Source organism: Epinephelus fuscoguttatus, linkage group LG5 (assembly GCF_011397635.1).
Source record: "Epinephelus fuscoguttatus linkage group LG5, E.fuscoguttatus.final_Chr_v1".
Taxonomy (NCBI): Eukaryota; Metazoa; Chordata; class Actinopteri; order Perciformes; family Serranidae; genus Epinephelus; species Epinephelus fuscoguttatus.
Genome location: NC_064756.1, coordinates 23646014 through 23666403, shown reverse-complemented (window position 1 = coordinate 23666403; position 20390 = coordinate 23646014). Strand labels below are relative to the sequence as shown.

General features: G+C 42.7%; 1 protein-coding gene across 5 annotated transcripts in view; it reads left to right on the top strand.

The window, feature by feature from the left end:
* sipa1l3 (signal-induced proliferation-associated 1 like 3) overlaps nucleotides 1-20390 on the top strand; it is an 82472-nt gene that overhangs the window by 56289 nt on the left and 5793 nt on the right. For 4 of the 5 annotated variants that reach the window (XM_049576225.1, XM_049576226.1, XM_049576223.1 and 1 more), the window contains 17 exons: nucleotides 1469-1657; nucleotides 2199-2373; nucleotides 3958-4061; nucleotides 5734-5891; nucleotides 5990-6572; nucleotides 8071-8169; nucleotides 8287-8462; nucleotides 11492-11737; nucleotides 12469-12654; nucleotides 13183-13307; nucleotides 13994-14112; nucleotides 14198-14655; nucleotides 16343-16561; nucleotides 17392-17554; nucleotides 17665-17839; nucleotides 18131-18280; nucleotides 18885-19011. In XM_049576225.1, the coding sequence (XP_049432182.1) occupies nucleotides 1469-1657; nucleotides 2199-2373; nucleotides 3958-4061; nucleotides 5734-5891; nucleotides 5990-6572; nucleotides 8071-8169; nucleotides 8287-8462; nucleotides 11492-11737; nucleotides 12469-12654; nucleotides 13183-13307; nucleotides 13994-14112; nucleotides 14198-14655; nucleotides 16343-16561; nucleotides 17392-17554; nucleotides 17665-17839; nucleotides 18131-18280; nucleotides 18885-19011 (3452 nt within the window). The remainder of the gene's footprint in view (nucleotides 1-1468; nucleotides 1658-2198; nucleotides 2374-3957; nucleotides 4062-5733; nucleotides 5892-5989; nucleotides 6573-8070; nucleotides 8170-8286; nucleotides 8463-11491; nucleotides 11738-12468; nucleotides 12655-13182; nucleotides 13308-13993; nucleotides 14113-14197; nucleotides 14656-16342; nucleotides 16562-17391; nucleotides 17555-17664; nucleotides 17840-18130; nucleotides 18281-18884; nucleotides 19012-20390) is intronic. The other variant, XM_049576228.1, reaches the window with a different exon arrangement.

Genomic DNA, 20390 nt, shown 5'->3' with positions numbered 1-20390 from the left:
CCGGTTTCCTGGCAGTCTCATGATATAAATGTCATCAACACACCCACTCGCTCGCTCTGAATTCTCCAGACAACGACCTGCTCTATTTACACAAGTTTAATCAGACATTACACTGACTTTTCACTAGGGAGCTGGCAGGGTAAAATCCGTTCAACGTCCAACTGATTCAGACATTGGTGATCTCACTTACAGCTCCTCTGGGTAATGTCTAGATAAGTTCACTGTAGCAGTGTATGTATGAAAGGGTAGTACACAGAGAACACATTTCTCTCCAAATCAGAAAACATGTAAAATTACAATAGCCATTATCTGTACTTGAAAACAATTTTACACAACACAAGAAAAGTTTTAACCCAGACCAACAAAGAGATAAAAAGGAGATAAGTAAAAAACAAATGAAAAAATAGCATGTAACCAAGTGAATATTTTGAATTCAAAGCAGAGAGGAAAAAAATTAGTTAAATAACCCTTATTAAGAATTTAGTTGGTCAGCAAGTTGTCTGTTCCTAAGACAGGAAAGAGTTAAACAGATAAACAGTAAAGGTAAGGGTGGGGTCTTAATCAACAATGAGAAAATCTCTTAAAAAACCTTTGTGATTGGGTGTCGGTGGCTTAGTGGATAGAGCAGACACCCCATGTACAGGCTCCATCCTTGCGGCCTGGTTTCGATCCCAGCCTGCACCCCCTAGATCCATGTCTCCCCTCTCTCTCTACCCCCCTCACCTTCATCTGTCCTATCCATTAAAGGCAATAAATGCTGAAAAAATAATCTTAAAAAACCTTTGTGATGATGGACTAATTTCTTGACATTTTTATGCCTATATGCTTGTGACAGCCTAGGTTGAAGGTATTGTGTTTTCAGGTTGTCTGTCCCATTTTCGTGAACGCAGTATCTCAAGAACACCGTAAAGGAATTTCCTCATATTTGGCACAAACGTCCAATTGTACTCAAGAATGAACTGATTAGAGTTAAGTGATCAAAGGTCACCGTGACCTCACAAAATATGTTTGTGGCCATAACTTAAGAATTCATATGATAATTATGACAAAATTTCACACCGATGACGAACAGGATAAAATGATGCAGTGATGACATTTATACCCAAAAGCTCAAAGGTCAATTTCACTGTGACATCATGATGTTCTGCAAAACTCCCCTCTGGCCATTACTCAGTGTCGTAACTCAGGAACAGAAGGGGCATTTGGTGGGTTACTGAATTGGTCATACTAATCTTGGGTGTCCATCTTGAAACTGTGCTGATTGTATAGATCTTCTGTGCTGCCGGGTTAAAGATGTGTGTGAAGCATCCATGTTTTCAAATTTGTAGTTCAAAAACATGGAGAAAACATATGAGTGTGTTCAGACATGGATGTAAACTGCAACCTGAGAGGCACTAATTGTAGTTAAGATATTTAGTGTTTTAAAATCATTGAAGCATTGCAACATTTTGTCTTTCCCCACATCCAGCTTGTGACCCTGCGAGGCTCCATTTTAGAGGATGCGGTGGCGTCGACGGGGAGGCACGGCACAGTGCGGGGTCTGCCGCTCAAGGAGGTCCTGGAACAAGTCGTCCCCGAGCTCAACGTGTCCTGTTTGAGACTGGCGCTCAGCACGCCCAAAGTCACAGAGCAGCTCCTCAAACTAGACGAACAGGGGGTGAGTTACAAGTCTGTTTTGCATTTCATCTTTGGGCTCGTGAGCTAAAACTGGAAATTCGACAGTTGAGACCAGATGCTCAGTCAGTGACTCGAAGTCAGGCTGGCTAAAGAAATAAGAGCTGATAAGTAACACAGTGGCATATAGTGTACTCAGATATTGTGTATAAAAGTGTCTGAAACCCGTATAACTGATTTAGTGTTAGTGCGAAGTACAGAATCGTTGGAGTAGGGTGTGGTGTGTTTGAGCATGAGTGTGTAACCATAAAAGCTTTAATGTTTAGCCACGTTATCTCACCTTTTATTTAATGGAGGGTGAAGTGCAAGGCGGAGGTGTTTGGCTTGTTTTTGCTTGTGCAGGTGGTTTTTTACAACGCTGAAGTGGAGCTTAATGTTTAAGGGCATCCAGATTAACATCAGACTGAAATCCTTCTGTGTAACATTCACTTCAACGTTGAGTTGTATTAAAAGGCTCAGACTGCAGTGTTTCAGCTGTCTGTGTGTGTGTGTGATGTTAATGTTCTCTCTCTGTTGTCTTGTAGTTGAGTCAGAAGCACAAGGTGGGTGTTCTGCTGTGCCGTGCGGGCCAGAGCACAGAGGAGGAGATGTACAACAACGAGGAGGCGTCACCCGCCTTCTCTGCCTTCCTGGAGCTGCTCGGGGAGCAGGTGCTTCTCAAGGGATTCACCAAATACGCTGCACAGCTCGACACAAAGAGTGAGTCCTCAGCCCCTCTCAGATATGCATCACATCCTGTACATGTGTTGATAATTTAACATGTTGATCACATGTCTGCATAAGCATCTGAGTCACTTGTACATAAAAGTCAAGACTGCAGCTTACGTCCATTTCTAAACTGAATGCAGTCAAATTAAAGGCTGCGGCAGCACAAGGTTACACATGCACTTCCTGTTCGCCAGATTAAGCTCACAGTAAGACATTCATCACTTAATTATCATCTCACTAGCTTAGAGAAAATAAAAGCAGTTTAATAAGTTATGAAATAATGTGAATGAGCCAATTTTCTCTCTCTTTTCAACTTTCATCCATGCAGTTAGCATTTTGAATATCCTTTGAATGAGAGCCCTGACTGAATGTCACACCATATATAGCTTGTCCATTGTAGGACAATTTAAAATAGGCAGCAGAATTATCTATCAATGAGGACATTTTCATTACTCAGAGGAGGGGTTCATCTGTTTTTTTTTTCTGGGGTTTTCAAATGGAAACTCCCACATAGCCGTTAGCAAAAAGCAGTGATGTAGGTTAAAGCTACAAGTGCTGATGATAATAATAACTGAAAGGGATAGTTCAGAGTTGTTGAAGTGGGGTTATATGAAGTACTTAACCATAGTCAGTGTTGTATTTTCACCGCTTGACCTTGCCATCAGACAGCTCTTTCTGACGGGGAACTGAAGCTGTTACATCTCTCTTTTCAAAGCTGCCAGACTCTTTTGAGAAAAACAGTAACTATACCTTGTACAACACAAGCTGCTGCCGCCTCGATCAGCTAGTTTGTGTTATAGTGTGACTTTTAGACCCAAACTAATGTGGCGTTCACAGCAGTACATTGATTAGCTTCTTTGCTGGTAAAGCCTCCTTCAGACTGTGCGATTTTAGCAATCTTACAAGTTTAGTGCAGCTACACTAGCTTGGTTGGTTAGTAGATGCAAGACCATGAGCAGCCATCCTTAAACCTCTCGTACTGGGTGAGGTAGGACCACCGTTTTAGATCCATGACCAAAGATATTGCCATGTTTCTTTCACGTTGGTCAACTTTTGTCTGGGACAGCTCAAAATTGCACAGCGTATACTGGTCTTAAGAAGGTTAGAGCACGATGGCTAATTTGGAAAATCGATAGCCCACAATTCTCAAAGAAAGCTTGGCTCAGTCATGAAGAGGCACATAAGGCAGGTGAGGAGTTTTAAATGTCGCAATGGCATCATGCAGAAACCTACATCAAGTCATATGGCAAAACAGTTTTAGAGGGCTTTGGGAAATAGCATTGTGACATTAAAACATAGGTTCTTCGACCAAAATTTGAATTACCAGATTTGTACACACTGCACTTTAACTGTCTTTTTAAAGGGACAAAATCCATTACTGTAAAAGACAGATGAAGCCTGCAGTGATACGTAACAGTGATAATCAGGCCAAGTGTCACAACCCCAGAACAAGCAACATGAAAGTTTTGGCATCATCATGATCCCTGGAAAAACATCTGTTTGTACGATTAAGTGTTTGGACTCTAAATCTGAAGTTAACAACATCTGACCTGAACTTAAAATATCTCTCTCCAGCGGACTCCACAGGCACCCACTCCCTGTACACTACCTACCAGGGCTACGAGGTCATGTTCCACGTGTCCACCATGCTGCCCTACATGCCCAACAACCCACAGCAGGTGAGAGCTTAACAGCATCCTCTTATTGTATGTTGTGTCTCGTGAGGTCATGGTGTGGTGCATACAGCTGAAAAATACATCCACAACTTTCCTTTCTTGTCACCCAGAGTCGGTCTGTGGTTGTTAGTTAAAGCCTCCTCTGTTTGCTCCGGGTCGTAAACCAACAGCAAGAATTCATAGAGTGGAAACTCATGACTTGTGTCACCCTCTTCATGTAGAGTCTCTTTTCTTTTTTATTCAGCCTCTCATGTTTTATAGTCTTTGTTCTCTGTCCTTTCCTACTCACTGGCTTTTTCTTCTTGCTCTCTCACTGCCTCTTGTTCTTTAACTGGATCAGATGGGTGGGGTTCAGTAGTGAGTAGTGTCTTTATTTTCTCCCTCTTTTTTTTCTTAAAATAAGGCTGCCTTCCTACACATTCTCCAGGGTGCTGTATGTTTGCAGCATGTTCTGCGTGTGTGTCACTGACCTGTGTGTAAGATAACATTTTTTGCGTGTGGGTATTTTTAATAGTAAGCGTTTTGCATGAGAGGCTCACACGGGTGAACACATGTGCTCAGACAGGCCCTGTGGGTGCTCAGGATTAGTGTACAGTGTGGGGAAGTCATTTGTTCCTCCTCAAATATCAACAAAGATTGTGAATCGGAGAGCCATACTTTTTTACTATCCCCGCAGCAATTCATTGTTTGTTATTACAAACAAGCTTTTTTTACATGACCTTCTTAAACATCTTGTAAATGGTAAGTAAACAAGAAATGTGAGGGTTACATTTTTTAAATAAAGTCGATTATAAGTGTGTTTGAACAGTTCATATTAGTGTCAGCTATTAAATCAGAAAATGTAATTTTATAAATGGCACAATAACTCCATCCAGAGGTTTAGAGACTGCAGTAGCCAGCACATTTACTTGCTCAGATGAACCTCTAGGTGGCAGCATCTGACATTAAATATAACCTGTGGTGCAGAAGCGGATGCAATAGGAGTGAAGTAGAAATAAACATACTGTGGAGGCTCTTGCACTCAGAAGAGAGAAGGAGAACACCAGCTAGGCCTGCACACTTACCTTGTATGACCAGTGGTTAAATGTGCAGTAAATACCTGTTGAATCTTGCATATCAGCTGTATTTAGTTGTGTGTAGAATGGATGGTAAAATAGATGAAGATGCCAGATGTAAGATACAACAAACATCTTTCCTCCATCAGTTATAGTTAATGTTTATAACCACTACATCAGGCACAATAATCCAAATTTCAGAGCTTGCAGTCTCAGTGCGAGTGAAGGATGCTCCTGAGGCACCATGCTGGAGAATGTGTGTATCTGTGGCCAAACAGTGGGCTGGATTACATAATTGGTACTTTCACACTTCCCTCTGCAGATGAAGAGAGGATTGGCAAGCACTGCACCACAGACACAGCTTGGACTCTGTGCCACGTCTCCTACACGAACACAGATAGACGGACAAACCAGCACATACACACACAGACACAAATAGCCCACACAGAATCCGAAAAACAAATTACATAAAGAGCTGCTGTTTGGTGTCTCGTAGTGAGCGTCTCAATCTCTCGTTTCCCTTGTTAGACTCTTTCTATTGTCAGTTGTGTTGGTGCCAGTTTGTGTTAGCTAATTTTTATTAACTTGTCATTTTTTATCTCTCCTCTCTTGTCCCTCAGCTCCTGAGAAAGAGGCACATAGGGAACGACATTGTCACCATAATCTTTCAGGAGCCGGGAGCGTTGCCTTTCACCCCACAGAATATCCGCTCACACTTCCAGCACGTCTTTGTCATTGTCCGTGTGCATAACCCCTGCTCTGAAGGCACCTGCTACAGGTAAATGTCTTAAACAGAACAAGGACATGTTCATATACACAGAGTCATGACTAAAATAGTTTCTTACACTTCAAATCTGTTTCACATTCTTCTTTCAGTGTTGCTGTGACAAGAATGAAGGATGTGCCTCCCTTCGGCCCACCCATCCCCAGCGGCGTCACCTTCCGTGACCCAGAAACCTTCCGTAACTTCCTTCTTGCCAAAGTTATCAATGCAGAAACCGCAGCACACAAGTCAGAGAAGTTCCACACTATGGCAACACGAACGCGGCAGGAGTACCTCCGTGACCTGGCTGAGAACTATGTCAGCAGCACGCCCCTTGACTCAGCCGGTAAGCTCAACAACCTCATCTCCCTCGCATCTAAAAAACGGGAGCGCTCCAAGGCGAGAGAGGGAGCGGAGCTGGGAGCTGCAGGGGCTGTCGCCTGGAGGGTCCAGGCCCAAGACTTCAGTGGCGGTGGGGCGGAGCTCCCCTGTGCCTTGGGTTTATCAGCTGAATACGTCCTCCTGACTGACTGCTCCACCAAAGAGGTGGTGTTTAACTGTTTCTGTGCGGACGTGATTGGCTGGACACCGGAGCGGCTGGCGCTGAAGATCTTCTACGGTAGAGGAGACCACATCGCTGTGCGAGTACCTGAGGGCTGTGCACAGGACATCAGGGAGATGGTGCAGAGGTTAAAGGTGAGAGTTCAGAGCTTGTTCCAGTTCATGTGTAGAGAGGTAGGGAACGGCCGAAGACTCTAGAACCCATGATAGTCAAGCAGGCAGATAGTGATGTGAGTGCAGAAGAGGATCTAAGAGTACGTGAGTGTGTGTAGATATGAAGGGGCCTTAAAAGTGAGAAGGAGAATCTTGAAATCGATGCAATATTTAACAGGAAGTCAGGAAGTTGCTGAAGAACAGGAGTGATATGATCTATGGAGGGGGTTCTGGTAATGATACAGGCGGCAGAATTCTGAACCAACTCGAGTTTATGAAGACACTTGAGAGGGAGACTAAAGAGGACACAATTGCAATCATCAATACGAGATGTAACCAAAGAATGAATGAGGATAGCAGCACTCTGAGGGGCAAGTGACAGGCGGAGATGATTAATATTCCGTAGATGAACGTATGCAGACCGAGTAACATTATTATGTTACTTATGTTATATAAGATTATATTAGACTGTAGCGTGTAGTAGGATGTAAACAGTTATATTCATATTCAAGATTCTCACCAAAGGCATTGTATGTACGCTTGAGGCCTGATAAATGTGTTGAGTCAAAGCTGATTTTTTTTTTTTTTTTTTTTTTTTAAATATTTGCATCTCCCTCTGACCCACTTACTTGCAGGTTTCCTTTTCACTGCTTTTGTTTGATACACTTAAATGTGGGAGATCATGCCACAGTACAAAAGTTTGTCCTCAGACCACCTTAAGACTTAAATCATTCTCTGTCAAGTCTGCGTTTAGTTAATATGTCATTCATTACAGTTTTATCCGGAACACCTCTGTTCTCTTACATCTGCTTTGAGGCATCAAGCTCAGAGGATTTCCACAGTTGGGAATGTTTTTAATTTCCTGAAAGTTTTCCCAAGCATCCTGGAAACTATGAAATTAAAGACTTTTTAAAGGCAGCAACTGTGATGATAATTACAAGAAGTAGCAAGTGTTCTGTTGAATGGCCCTGAATAATGTGCCGGCTCAAAGCTGATAACCCTCAAAAGTGTAACCCAGGCCCATTATATTCATATTAGAATATGAACTCAAGTATTGTAGAGTGATTGCATGAAGGTTCTCCATGCAAACATACACTGTCACTCACTTTCTCAGTGAAGTGGTGTGACAGCATGTGCTGGCTGATGAAAGACGTATCATGATAATCCCTGTAAAATTTGTTGAATTAAATGCTGGGAAAAGGAGATTTCCTCGACTAGTGAGCTTTGTGTTAATCCAACAGAAAACAAAATATTTAAAAATAAGTTCATCTTTCTGGAAGTGCCAAATACATGCATAGTTTTAGGTGATGTCACCTCTTAATTTGTGTGATTATATAATTGATGGATTTCAGTATTTAATGCGCTTCATGCAGATTTAATTCCTCTTTCAGGCTGTTTCATGATGTTTGCTTTGTTTAAGATGATGACACTGCAATTTTAATTTTTTTTTTTACTAACATCATGTCCTCTCCTTGGCCAGTCGTTGACCGTGGGATGTGAGACGGTGGATATGACTCTGAGAAGAAATGGACTGGGACAACTGGGCTTCCATGTTCGCCTGGACGGCACTGTGGCTGAGGTACCGTCAGATGACCATCTGCCACGCCAGATCTCAAATACTCGTCTATGAAGATTCTTGGCTGCACATAACTGGTTTGTTTTAAGACTTTCTTTTTTTGATGGTTTTCCGATGCAGGTGGAGGAATACGGCTTTGCCTGGCAGGCGGGACTGAGACAGGGCAGCCGTTTGGTGGAGATTTGCAAGGTGGCCGCGGTCACGCTGACTCATGAGCAGATGATTGACCTGCTGAGGACGTCGGTCACAGTCAAAGTGGTCATCATTCCTCCGTATGAAGAGGGGGGGCCTCGCAGGTGTGTTGAGACCTCTTTGAAGCTGAACTAATGATTCATTTCTAAACAGCCGTGGTGAATACAGATGTTGAGGCAGCAGGTGACGGCTCTGCTGAGTGTTAGCAGGCAGTAGTGGAAGGACAACAGCGAGCCAGAGTGAGCGTGCACACACATAAGCATGGAAGCGGTAGTGGCCAGACTCCAATGTTCTGAGAGGATTTTGTGTGGGAGTGTGTGAAAAGAGGAAGCGAGCGAACAGAGAGAAAGAACGATGTGTGGTTCGAGAGGAAATAGGCGGAATGAGGCAAAAAAGAAAGAAGCATTTGTTTAACGGGAATTAACCAAAATCTGCCTTTCTTTGTCTCTCCCTCCTTCATATCTCGTCTCATCTCGCTCAGCCTTGTTTCCCCTCCTCCCACAATCTATTTCTTTTCCCTGCCGTCATCCTTTTCCAACCTTTCATCTACACACACAGCCTTGACAAAGACAGAATAACGAGGCCTTATGAGACGTTGATGTGGTGTTACAGAACAGTTACGGAGGTGAAGAAATAACCACAGTGTTTGTGTGTGTGTGTGTGTCTGTGTGTGTGTGTGTGTCTGTGTGTGTGTGTGTGTGTGCGCGCGCGCATGTGTGTGTGTGTGTGTTTCTGACTGAGAACCAGAGCTTTTAAATACAGTAATTGTGGCTGGCTGTGTGATCGCACAGTGGTTAGATATCTTTAATGTTGGAGGCAGTTTAATTACACCAACTTAAATCCCTTTGACACACACACACACACACACACACACACACACACACACACACTCTCAAGTAGCAGTTGATAATTAGAGTCTTGTATTTCACTCTTCCCCCCTCTCTTTCTCTTTCCCTCTCTCTCTAACTCGTTTGTCGTTGTGTGCCAAGCAAGCAGATTGCATGAGATTAAGGCCTGGAATCTGCAGGGGGAAAAAAAAATGGAGACCACAAAAAATAAATAAATAAATAAATAAAGGAGTGGAAGTGATTAATTAAAAATGCATGCCCTGTGCGAATGAAAAGGACAGAAAAGAGGGAGGGATGGAGAGATAGAGAGAGGCAGGGTTTATCGAGTTGGAGAGGCAGAGAAGCGCTCGGTGAGGACGACGTGTCTCAACACCACCGAGAGTGAGAGAGGTGGGTGGAGGAGAGAAAGAAAGAGAAACTAGAGTTGGAAGTGGTTTTTCCCTTTCTGCTCCGACTCGTGCTCACACAAGATGGACGGATACACTGAAGGCAAGATGTGATGCTGTAGTGTGTTTGACCACGTGTGTGTGTGTTTTGGGGCGCTCCAGCTGTGTCACCTCCTCCAGTGTGATGGAAGAAACACTGCATGTCAACGTTGGTAGGCTCTGCTCTCTCTAAGGTTTGTACTGCTGCTGTGTAACTGTGTTGATGTTGGTTGAGTTAGTATTTCTTGATTGATCCAAGCGTCTTGACCATGTGTTGTGTTGATGTTCACTGATTAGTGATTATCATCTGTTTGTGCTAGTGTTCGAATGTGTGTGTGCGTTGTGTTTACATCTCTTCAGCTTTTATTTGATGATGTTTCACATTCTTGTAGCAGAGTAGATAAGAGAGTTTAGTCTGAGCAGGCTCTACAATGAATCCAGGTTAAATATGCTAGAAACAGTTCACCCAAATTAATGAACTTCATCATTTCTGCTCACAAAACTACATCAACATATCTTTCATAGGGAAACAAGCTCACCAGTGAGAATAAAAGTAAAAGCCAGCCCCAGATACAATCTTGTTTGTTGTTTCGCCTTGCTATATTTGCACTTTTTCCGCGCTGTGTCTCTTAAATGCCTGCTGCCCACAGTCTGGCACCTGGTCGCTGCCTTTTTATAAAGCCCCGACCTCAGCTGAGTGTGTTGGGGTACACACCCATAAACGTCCCAAAGAGTAGTGGGTCTATAGGGGGGGATAACAGGTCAACAGTACACGTCACATAGAAGTGGAATACATAATCTGAGCTGAGAGCTGGAACCCAAAAGATTAATCTGAGATTCACCTCAGCACTGTGCATGAAGTTTTTCTAGCCATAAATCTGTATTGAACATTGTGTTTTGGTTAGGGACCTCTTCAAAGTTTGAAAGTTGAATGTTTAGGGGCTATGATATGATGGCCATTCTCCTGCTCAATTATGTCTCATTAGTGCCTCTTCAATTTTTGGGTTGGTACCATTTGTTACACAAATGCTAAATTTAAACATTTTTGACCCCTTGAGAATTGATCAAATTCCATCCAAAATACCACATTAACACACTAAGACCTTGAGGAACGCCATAAAAAAATCCATGCTGGGATTTGGTCTCAAAAACTTTTGATATTTGTTAGGTTTCTGTAAGAATTGCATTTTTTAGCGATTGGATGGTGAGCACGTCTGCTTTGATGACTGCTGAGTAACTCTCTTGTTATATACCCATGAAAGCTGTATTTCATCATGTTTGTGGTTGTAAACTGTAGCTTTAAAACTTAGCCGGCTGCAGCCTCAGAAAAACTCTTCTCTCTTATTTAAATCTTTGCTGTGTTGTGTTTGTTTCTCTTAAAGTTTTTTTTTTCTTTAAGCCTACTCCTGCCTTGTTTCACTTTGACACCATTCCTCCACTGTCATGGCCGCCCTTCTCTCTCCCTCATCTCCTTTCTCTTCCTCTCGGCATTTGTCTCGTCTTGAATACATCCTCTATGCATATTTGATGCCTCTTGCCCTTCTGTAATAGGCTGTATGAATGAAATAATGATGATGTGTAAAAGATATGTGCTGGATATCAAGCTGGAGGCTAGCACGATTATATTTCAGATGAGAGTTGTTTCTTTAGCTGATAAATAAAGATTTATTGACCAGTTTTCACACTGAACTCAACACAGAAGCCTCAGTTCTGGTTCAGCTGTAGTTCAGGTCTTCAGAGAGGACGCTGCTGCTCATCACTGTGTTTTACTGAGCTGAGGATCAAAATCTGTGGATGACGGCTGTGTCAAGCATTTGATTAATTTGTGCTGGACGTCCCTTTCTCCTTCTGTCTCGTCAGGGGCTGCACAGAGGAGTATGAGATGAAGACCATGGAGCAGAAGCCAGAACCTGAACCTCTAGCGGCAGGCTACCGACCATCCCCTCGCCCCATGTGGCGATGGGACAGCCCACCTATTCCTCCGGGACTCCACAGTGCCCCCAACCCACAGCGCTGGGCTCCGATGGGTCCCCCACCTCATCCACTGCCACGCCCATACAAGAACCAGATGCCTGCTCCCTACAGGGAGCCACAGCACCTCAAGAGGTGAGCTCCAGAGAAGTATACTGCTATTATCAGCAGCATCCATATTTGCATCTTATTTATCAAGATGATCTGATATTGATTAACTGAGGTTTGTAACGTAATTTTCACCAGTACTTTAAAGGTCCAGTGTGTAGGATTGAGCGTTATCGATTGACAGAAATTGTATATAATATTCATAACTATGCTCCCATCAGTTTAGAATCACGTAAAACTAGGAATCATTGTTTTCGCTACCTTAAAATATTTATATCTGCATACGGAGCAGGTCCTCTTCCACACCATGTTGCACCATCATGTTTCTACAGCAGCCCAGAGTGCACATATCTACTCCTGGCTGTAGGCAGGGGTATTTCTGCATGTTGGTCGGCCACCATAGTTCTCCTACACACTTGACACAGGGGAGAAGTTTCAGTTCTGCAACCTCACCTCCAGATACCATTAAATCCTACACACTTGACCTTTAAATGTGGTGCTCCTCTGTAAAAACTAACAATCCAGTTTGCAAAGGCTCAGTAGGTTATAAGTGTTCGACCTTTCAGTACTTTGTTGAGGATAGTCTTCTAAAGGAATGAATATATTTAAACAGATCCTGACCAGGTCTGACGAAAACTCTTTACTTTTGCAGCATGTTTCTCACTTTATGTAGATTTAGATTATGCATACTCTTGTAGCAGCCTTACTGGCCTGCTTCACCTTGCTGTGATCTGATTGTTTTTCTGTTGGTCGTCCAGCAGGCCGGTGAGCTACCCAGAGAACCACTACAGTCTGTCTCCTGCAGGAGGCGACAGAGTACTGCCCTACAGAAACCCCTCAGCCAGCTTCTCCTCGCCCTCCTCAGGCCTGGTCAACCTCGCCACAATGGGGCCGCCTGGAATCACACCGGGCCCCTTCGTGCGCTACAAACCCTCCCCCGACAGGTGTGTGTGGTCTTCTGTTCTCCGAGCTCTCCTCCTTTGATCCTCGATTAAACATGTCTGATGTTAACAACTGTTTTGCTGCTTAGAGGGTGGATTATATCTGTTGGTAAGACGAGGATGAATAATGTGTTCAGGTCTGCAGCAAGGCGTGTATGAACACACTGTCTCCTCGAGGAAGGATCTGTTGTGTGGGCGGCTCTTCCTCACTGTGTGGAGGTTGATAACATCTCGCCCAACAGGAGAAATGTCTTTTATTCAGCTGCCATCAGGATGCAAAACAGAAACTGAAATTTAAATCCAAACTCTACATTTTTAAGGCTTGCTTTGGAGTGTTATTTTAGTGTATTGTGCATGTTTTAGTTAACATTATCCTCTGTGTGCGTGTGTGTGTGTGGGTACCACTGTATGAATATGTATGACTGCATCTAATTAACCCACATGTGTTACTTATTTCGTATATGACAGACAGTAGCATGAATGTGTTAATTAATCAACTGCTGTCCCCCCTCCTGTGATCCGTCTGTGTAGATATGGAGCAGGACAGCGCTCCCTGCTGCCGTATGAGCCCCACCTCAGTGTGGACATCACCTCCAGCGGGGAGTCTTCCTCAGGCTTCACCAGTCAGGACAGCACCATCGAGCGCTGCAAAACAGGTACACCACCTTCACAAAACAAAGAGAATTATCACCTGACTCAGCAGCTCCCCTCAGCTCAGTAGAGCTTTAGGGATTTTAAGCTCTTTGTTTTGGTGTTTTGGCTAGTTTAGTGTTGTTCCTCAAAATATATTCAACCTCTCATCAATGTTTTCAGTCACAGCAAGCAGCTGTTTTCAGGGAAAAAAAGCTCTTTGAACTCACTGTACAGTACTCGCTCATCACCGAACAACTGACAGACACAGTTAGCGACTTATCTGGTGAACATACTGGAGCAGATACTCTTCTCTGGAGTTGGTAGAAAAACAACAGTAAAAGAGGGTAAATGTTGGACTCATTGATCAGGTGGCCAAAAACAGGACTCCAAATGAATCATAATGTTACCCTGTATCTGTTTGATGTGTAAACAGGCAACCGTTTCCTAACACGTTCACCATATCAACCTAAAAGGTGGTGATATGTGGCCAAAAAGAATTTATTACAGACTTATCTTTAACTACATTCATGGTCTCTATATTGTGTCAAAATGTGTGTGTTGTACAGTAGAGATAACGGAGTGTGATTTTGTGGGTGGGTGGAGGTCACTGTTTAAATGTGCCATAAGTATTTAATCCTCTTTGCCAACCATGGAGGTTCAGTATAATTTTCTTTAATCCTGCGAGTGTCTGTGTGTGTTTTCTGTCTAGAACCCCTCTGGCATGTCCCAGCACCGTCGTCTCGAGGACTGGGTGGTGGCGGAGGGGGGCAGAGGAGAATAACCAGACAGGATGTCGCAGGGAAAGACTCTCCAAACAGACACTCGAAGGTCAGACTCATCACCGCCCAGTTTTATTTACCCATTTTCTTGGCCACTGTGAGTGTGTCTGAATGTTTCCTTGTGTCCTCTGCAGGGCGAGACTCAGTACTCCAGCCACTCCAGCAGTAACACTCTGTCCAGTAACGCCTCCAGCAGCCACAGCGACGAGCGCTGGTTTGACGGAGGAGCTGGAGGAGAGCGAGGAGGCGGGGGTTGCCTCGGTGACCCAGCCGACCCCGACCCAGACCTTCTCAACAAGGGGGGGTCTAACGACAGCGGCATCGATGCCTCGACTCATTACAACAACGCTCGCCACGGAAACATGTCCAACAGCCAATCCCTCAAGCCTATGCATGGCTTTGCCGCCTACAGTGGCGTCCAGGAGCTGTCCGTGGGAAGGAGCAGTGGTGGCAGCAGTGGCAGCGGAGAAGCGAGGAGACGGGAGTCTTCGCCCATCATACCAGCTGCGGCCAATCAGAACAAAGGGTACCGGACCAGGACATTCCCGCCTCCTGGCTCCAGCGCTGATAAAATGGATGCTCTCAAACCCAGGTAAGAGAACGACTCACTGATGAGATGCATCTTTTATGGCATTTTTTATGAAGCTAATATTAACTAACATTAACCTCAATGAATGACATGGCAGATCTGCGCTGAGTGTTGCTTTACATTCATAAATCTTTAACACTGCCGAGCTTAATGGAGAATATGTGTACTTGGTAATAATTTGAGGAATCTTTCGTGTATGATGAAGCAGCAGCGTTCACCAGATCCTTTTCAAACAACATGCAAATCTATCATTAAAGGGTACATTAAGGATTAAAGCAGCCTAATCCTTGTGAAACATACAGATCATCATGTGATCTCTTCTGCTGGTGCACTTGCCTCCCCCACATCGTAAACGCATGCAGGCACAAAACACAAACATGCACAGGCTTCGACCGCTCTGTGCTGGATTAAAACAATCTGTGTTTAAACCCTGAGCGCCATCGACTCTGGTGTTGCAGTCTGTGCCTGGGGTGTGTCAGACCGTCATCAAAATATAGACATAAATTTAAAACAAAAGGCTTTAGGACACAGATGATTCATCACAGGTATTGTGCACAGTTAAACAGATGTGGGGGTTTTGTTTTGGTCACATTATTACAGTAGATGTTATTGGGTGATAGATGATAGCAGTTGTAGTTCATTACTCTTCTGCTGTTTACCTTTGCTGTCAGTGGTGTTGTATCAGCAGTCAGTAGCATAGTATCTGCTGTGTGATACAGACAACACTACCTCCACTTAATTGCACACTCTGTCTTCATTGCCTGATCAATGAAAAGGAGGAAAGGAAGATGCGTGCTACGAGAATAAATTATGCTTGTGTAGAAAGACAAACACAAAGAGTAGTAAAAAAAAACAAAAAACAAACTCAGTTTACCTTCTGTGAGCAGAACTAAGTATCTGTTAATGGCAGACTTACACGCCAGAGGATCACTCAATCACATGATTATTAGGTCCTCTTTCCTAAAGGAGTCGTTCCATATTTTGGGAAGGATGCTTATTGGCTTTCTTTTCCAGAGTTGATGAAGAGGTCAGTAACTCTCTCATATCAGCTACAGCCAGCAGATGGTTAGCTTAGCTTAGCACAAAGACTGGAAATGGGGAAACAGCTAGTCTGGCTCTGTCCAAATTTAACAAAAAAATCACCCACTTTTCATCCACTAAAGCTCACTGGTCGGCTGATTTTTGCCTATTCCCCAAAATGTTGAACTGTTCCTTTAACTCGCTGACAAGAGGTAGATCTTTTTGTGACTTGTAATATTGGAATTGATCCTGCAAAGGGGCAAATAATTAAACCATATAATGTAAAATGCTTTATTTTAGCACAGAATTAATCTTTTATAAATTTTTAGTTCAGCTGGAGAAAATTATTTTCCCTGCATGTCCCTTCCTGTGATCTTAATATCTTGTTCTTTTTGATTTTGTTAATGTACATTGCATCATCTATCTGTGACATTGTCTGTTGAGTTAATGATATTAATCTTTTCCTGTGAAAAGAAGGGTAGACAAGCAGACATTGCCCACCCTCTGTAAAGATGTTGAGTGAATTAATTATACTAAAGTCGCTGCCTCTGAGAACCTTCTTCACTAGCTTTTTTTTCAACAGTTTATAAAAAGGCTTTCCCTCCTGTATTACACTAGATTGTGATGTATTAATTACATATGTATCTGTGTGCCTTCTCCGTCCTTTCAGGGCCTACACACCGCAGGGTTACAAGACTCCAACAGCCGAGAAAGCCCGGCCCGTCCGAGCCGCTACGACGACACCTACTTCAGCTCAGCTGAGCTCCATCCCTCTGTCCAGCTCCGCCCCCAAGGCCTTTTATGGGAAGAGCAGGCCAAGCGCTTGGCAGAACGAGGACAGCAGCCCGTCGCCTTCAAATGCAACCTCCTCTGAGAGCAACAACAAGAAGTAAGTTAGTAACTGAGAGCTTCAAATGAGCAGCTTTGAGGGCGGCTGTGGCTCAGGAGGTAGAGTGGGTCGTCCACATATCGGAAGATCAATAGTTCGATCCCTGACTCCTTCAGTCCACATGTCGAAGGATCCTTGGGCGACATACTGAAACCCAAATTGCTCCCAGCGTGTGTGCCAGTAGTGTGTGATTGTGTATGAATTTTAAACTGAGTAGCAGGTGGTCTGGGCTCGGCCACCGGTGTATGAATGAGTGTGTGAATGGGTGAATGTGGCTCTGTAGTGTGTATGCGTTTTGAGTGGTCTGAAGGCACTATTAAGAGACATTATCTTCACTAATGAAGGTGAGGTGTCTTCACCCTATTTAGTTTTTTGTCTCCACAACTGACATTCAGTTACTGGAACATCACAAATGTTTAAATATTTTGAGTTTCACTGAGCACACTCTGAAATTGCATCTCAAACTCTCTACTGACTTCATTTTACCTCACTGACCTGCAGAATAAACCATGACGTCGTGTCTTGAGTATGAAGCTCATCCTAAAATCATTATGATTAAGCTTTGAAATGGAGCGAATTCTCTAGTTCTTATTATTGGTGAATACAAAATGATGCTCAGGTCACCTCAGTTATAAATTGGGAATTAATGTAAACATGGAACAGATTACATTAATAGAAACCATGATTGTCTCCAGTGCGTTTGGGCCTGAAACCAGCCTCTAAAATACTGACCTGTAAATGGGCTGGAAGTGAAAATGGTTAGGGGTCAGTGTGGGGAGAAAATACACACTATCCTTTGTGTTTTTTGTACTCATGTCTCGTTTCTCCAGGCAGGTGGATACGAACTCAAAGAACGTCTTTGGGCAGCCTCGGCTCCGAGCCTCACTGAGGGACCTGCGTTCTCCTCGACGGACATACAAAAGCACCATCGAAGATGACCTGAAGAAACTGATCATTATGGACAATGTGGGAGAGACGCCACAGAGAGACCCAGTGAGGAACACACTAACATTTGACACTGTAACATGTTATCAATCAACAGTCTTACTTTGATGAATTTGCACACACAGCTCTCTTATCTCTGGTCACTTTTCTCCCTGTAGTCTCCCAGACGGACCTTGCAGCGCACCTTTTCAGATGAGTCACTGTGCAGCGGGCGCAGAGAGGCCAGCTTCGCCAACTCTGAGAATCCGACGACGCCCACTGACGTACTCTTCACCTGCACACTGCCCACGCGCAGACATGCCGTCTCCTCAAACCACATGCAGAGCAAGAAGGGTGAGTTTAAACTGCAACAACTGTTGTCGTTTTGCTTTCGGGCAGGTGGACAAAACTTGTGAAAATGGTGTTGAGCGTTCGCTGCCAACAATGCTGTGTTCAGTGTGTTAGCTGCCAAGTTTCTCTCTGTGGGGATCCAAGAGGCTCCCTAGTGAAAGCAATCCTTTTATCATTGTTATGCACAAGTTATTTGTGGCTTTCACAACTTCTACAACCCTGTACATAGATGTGCTTGTTTTTATGTAGAGGTTTGTTCACTCACTGCAGCTGCTCTCGTCTCCTGTCCCTCAGTGCCTCTGTCTGCCTCAGAGCTGTCTCTCACAGAAGTTAGAGACAAAGTTCCCCCGCTGAGGAGGCTCGATCCTGGGCTGATGCCTCTTCCAGATACAGCCTGTGGACTGGAGTGGTCCAGCCTGGTCAATGCTGCTAAGGCCTATGAAGGTGAGGATGGAGACGCTTCAGGATTAGGTTTGTTTAACTCACTGTGAGATTCTTGATGTAACAGGTGGGATTTTGTGGATTTTTCTGTTATGGTTTGGCTGAAAGTTACACAACCGCTTACAGAAAGTGACTTCATGTAATTGATCCATTTAATGCTAAACCAATCAAAATTGATCAAGATTTAAAGAAGAAAAGTGGGATTCATTGAATGTAATTAATAAGCACAAAATGTAAAATCCCTGGTGGATGTGAGACGTATTGTCTGGATGTCGGGTGTTGTCTCGGCTCTCGTCTGTCACACGACACTCCTGGGAAAGAGGGAGTGATTTGTGCCTTCATCTACCTACACGATCGCCTGCTCTGCTTCCCAGCCACTGTTCCTTTTCTGCGTCTCCCTCCCGTCCCTCGTGTCCCCTGCAACCACAAAGACGATCACAGCACAGACAAACACACCAGACTCAAGCCAACACTTGATCCATAACCTTACCTGCTGCCAGCTCCTCCTGTGGTGTGATTGTGTCACGTGTCCCGAGGGACACTCGGGCAAAAAAAAGACTCGTTTATACAGCTTTTTAGAAAGTGCGATTATGTGTCTCTGTTGCAGCACAAAGAGCAGTTTCCCTCTTCTCACTGACTGAGCCGCAGGTTGGAGGTCCAGACATGAGACCAGTTGTCAGTCCGGTCCAGTTTCAGACTCCTCAGACACCACGGACCACACCAACCTTCAGCGGGTAGGTCAACCTGTGCAAGCCCATTTTCACCAGAGTGATTAAAAAAGAAAAAGATCCTGTAAGTCATTAGAAATGAGATAATACCTCAAAATAATAACTGATTATCTTTAAATAATAACTTAGCATCTCAAAAGGATTTTATTTGAAAAAAGACAGTATCTAAAAATAGAGAAGCTCCTCAAATGATTTAGTATCTCCAAATAATGACATAATATCTCAACATAATGACTAAGTATTTCAAAAATAATGAGTTAGTATCTCAAAAAAAAGGACATAATATCTCAAAGTAATAACTTAGTATCAAAATAACAACATAACATCTCAAAATTATAATGTATCTCAAAATAATGGCATATCTCAAAATAACAACCTAATATGTCAAAATAATAGCTAATAAAACATGTCCATTTTTGACACTACTGTGTGTCATTAAAAGACTGATATATATGATATTTGTGAGTGCTGACATTTTGATCTATTCAGTTTGTGATTTTTGGGTCGGCACCCTGTGATTTTCAGACTGTGAGTCGTGCACGTCAGTTCTTTGTTTTGAAAATAATAGCTTAACCTATCAAAATAATGACATGATATCTAAAAAAAATGACCTAAAAGTCAAAATGATAACTTAGTAGCTCAAAAATAATAACATAGTATCTCAAAATAATAACTTTGTATCTCATAATAATAACTTAGTATCTCAAAAAATGACATAATATCTCAAAATAACAATTAAGTAGCTCAAAATAATGACGCAATATCTCAAAATAATAACTTAGTATTTCAAAAATAATGATGTAATATCTCAGAAATAATGACAAAAAAATCAAAATAATGACTAAGTATCTCAAAACAAAAGACATCTCAAAATAATGAAATATATCAAAGATAATGAGTTAGTATCTCAAAACAGTGAGTTAGTATCTCAAAACAGTGAGTTAGTTTCTTTCAAATAATGAGTTAGTATCTCAAAATAATAACTTTGTATCTCAAAATAATGGCATATCTCAAAATAATGAGTTAGTATCTCAAAACAGTGAGTTAGTGTCTCAAAAATAATGATGTAATATTTCAAAATAATGACATAAAATACCAAAAATAATGACATATCTCAAAATAATGAGTTAATATTTCAAAACAGTGAGTTAGTATCTCAAAACAGTGAGTTAGTATGTCAAAACAGTGAGTTAGTTTCTTTCAAATAATGAGTTAGTATCTCAAAATAATAACTTTGTATCTCAAAATAATGACATATCTTAAAATAATGAGTTAGTATCTCAGAACAGTAAGTTAGTATCTCAAAAATAATGACGTAATATTTCAAAAATAATGACATAAAATACCAAAAATAATGACATATCTCGAAATAATGAGTTAGTATT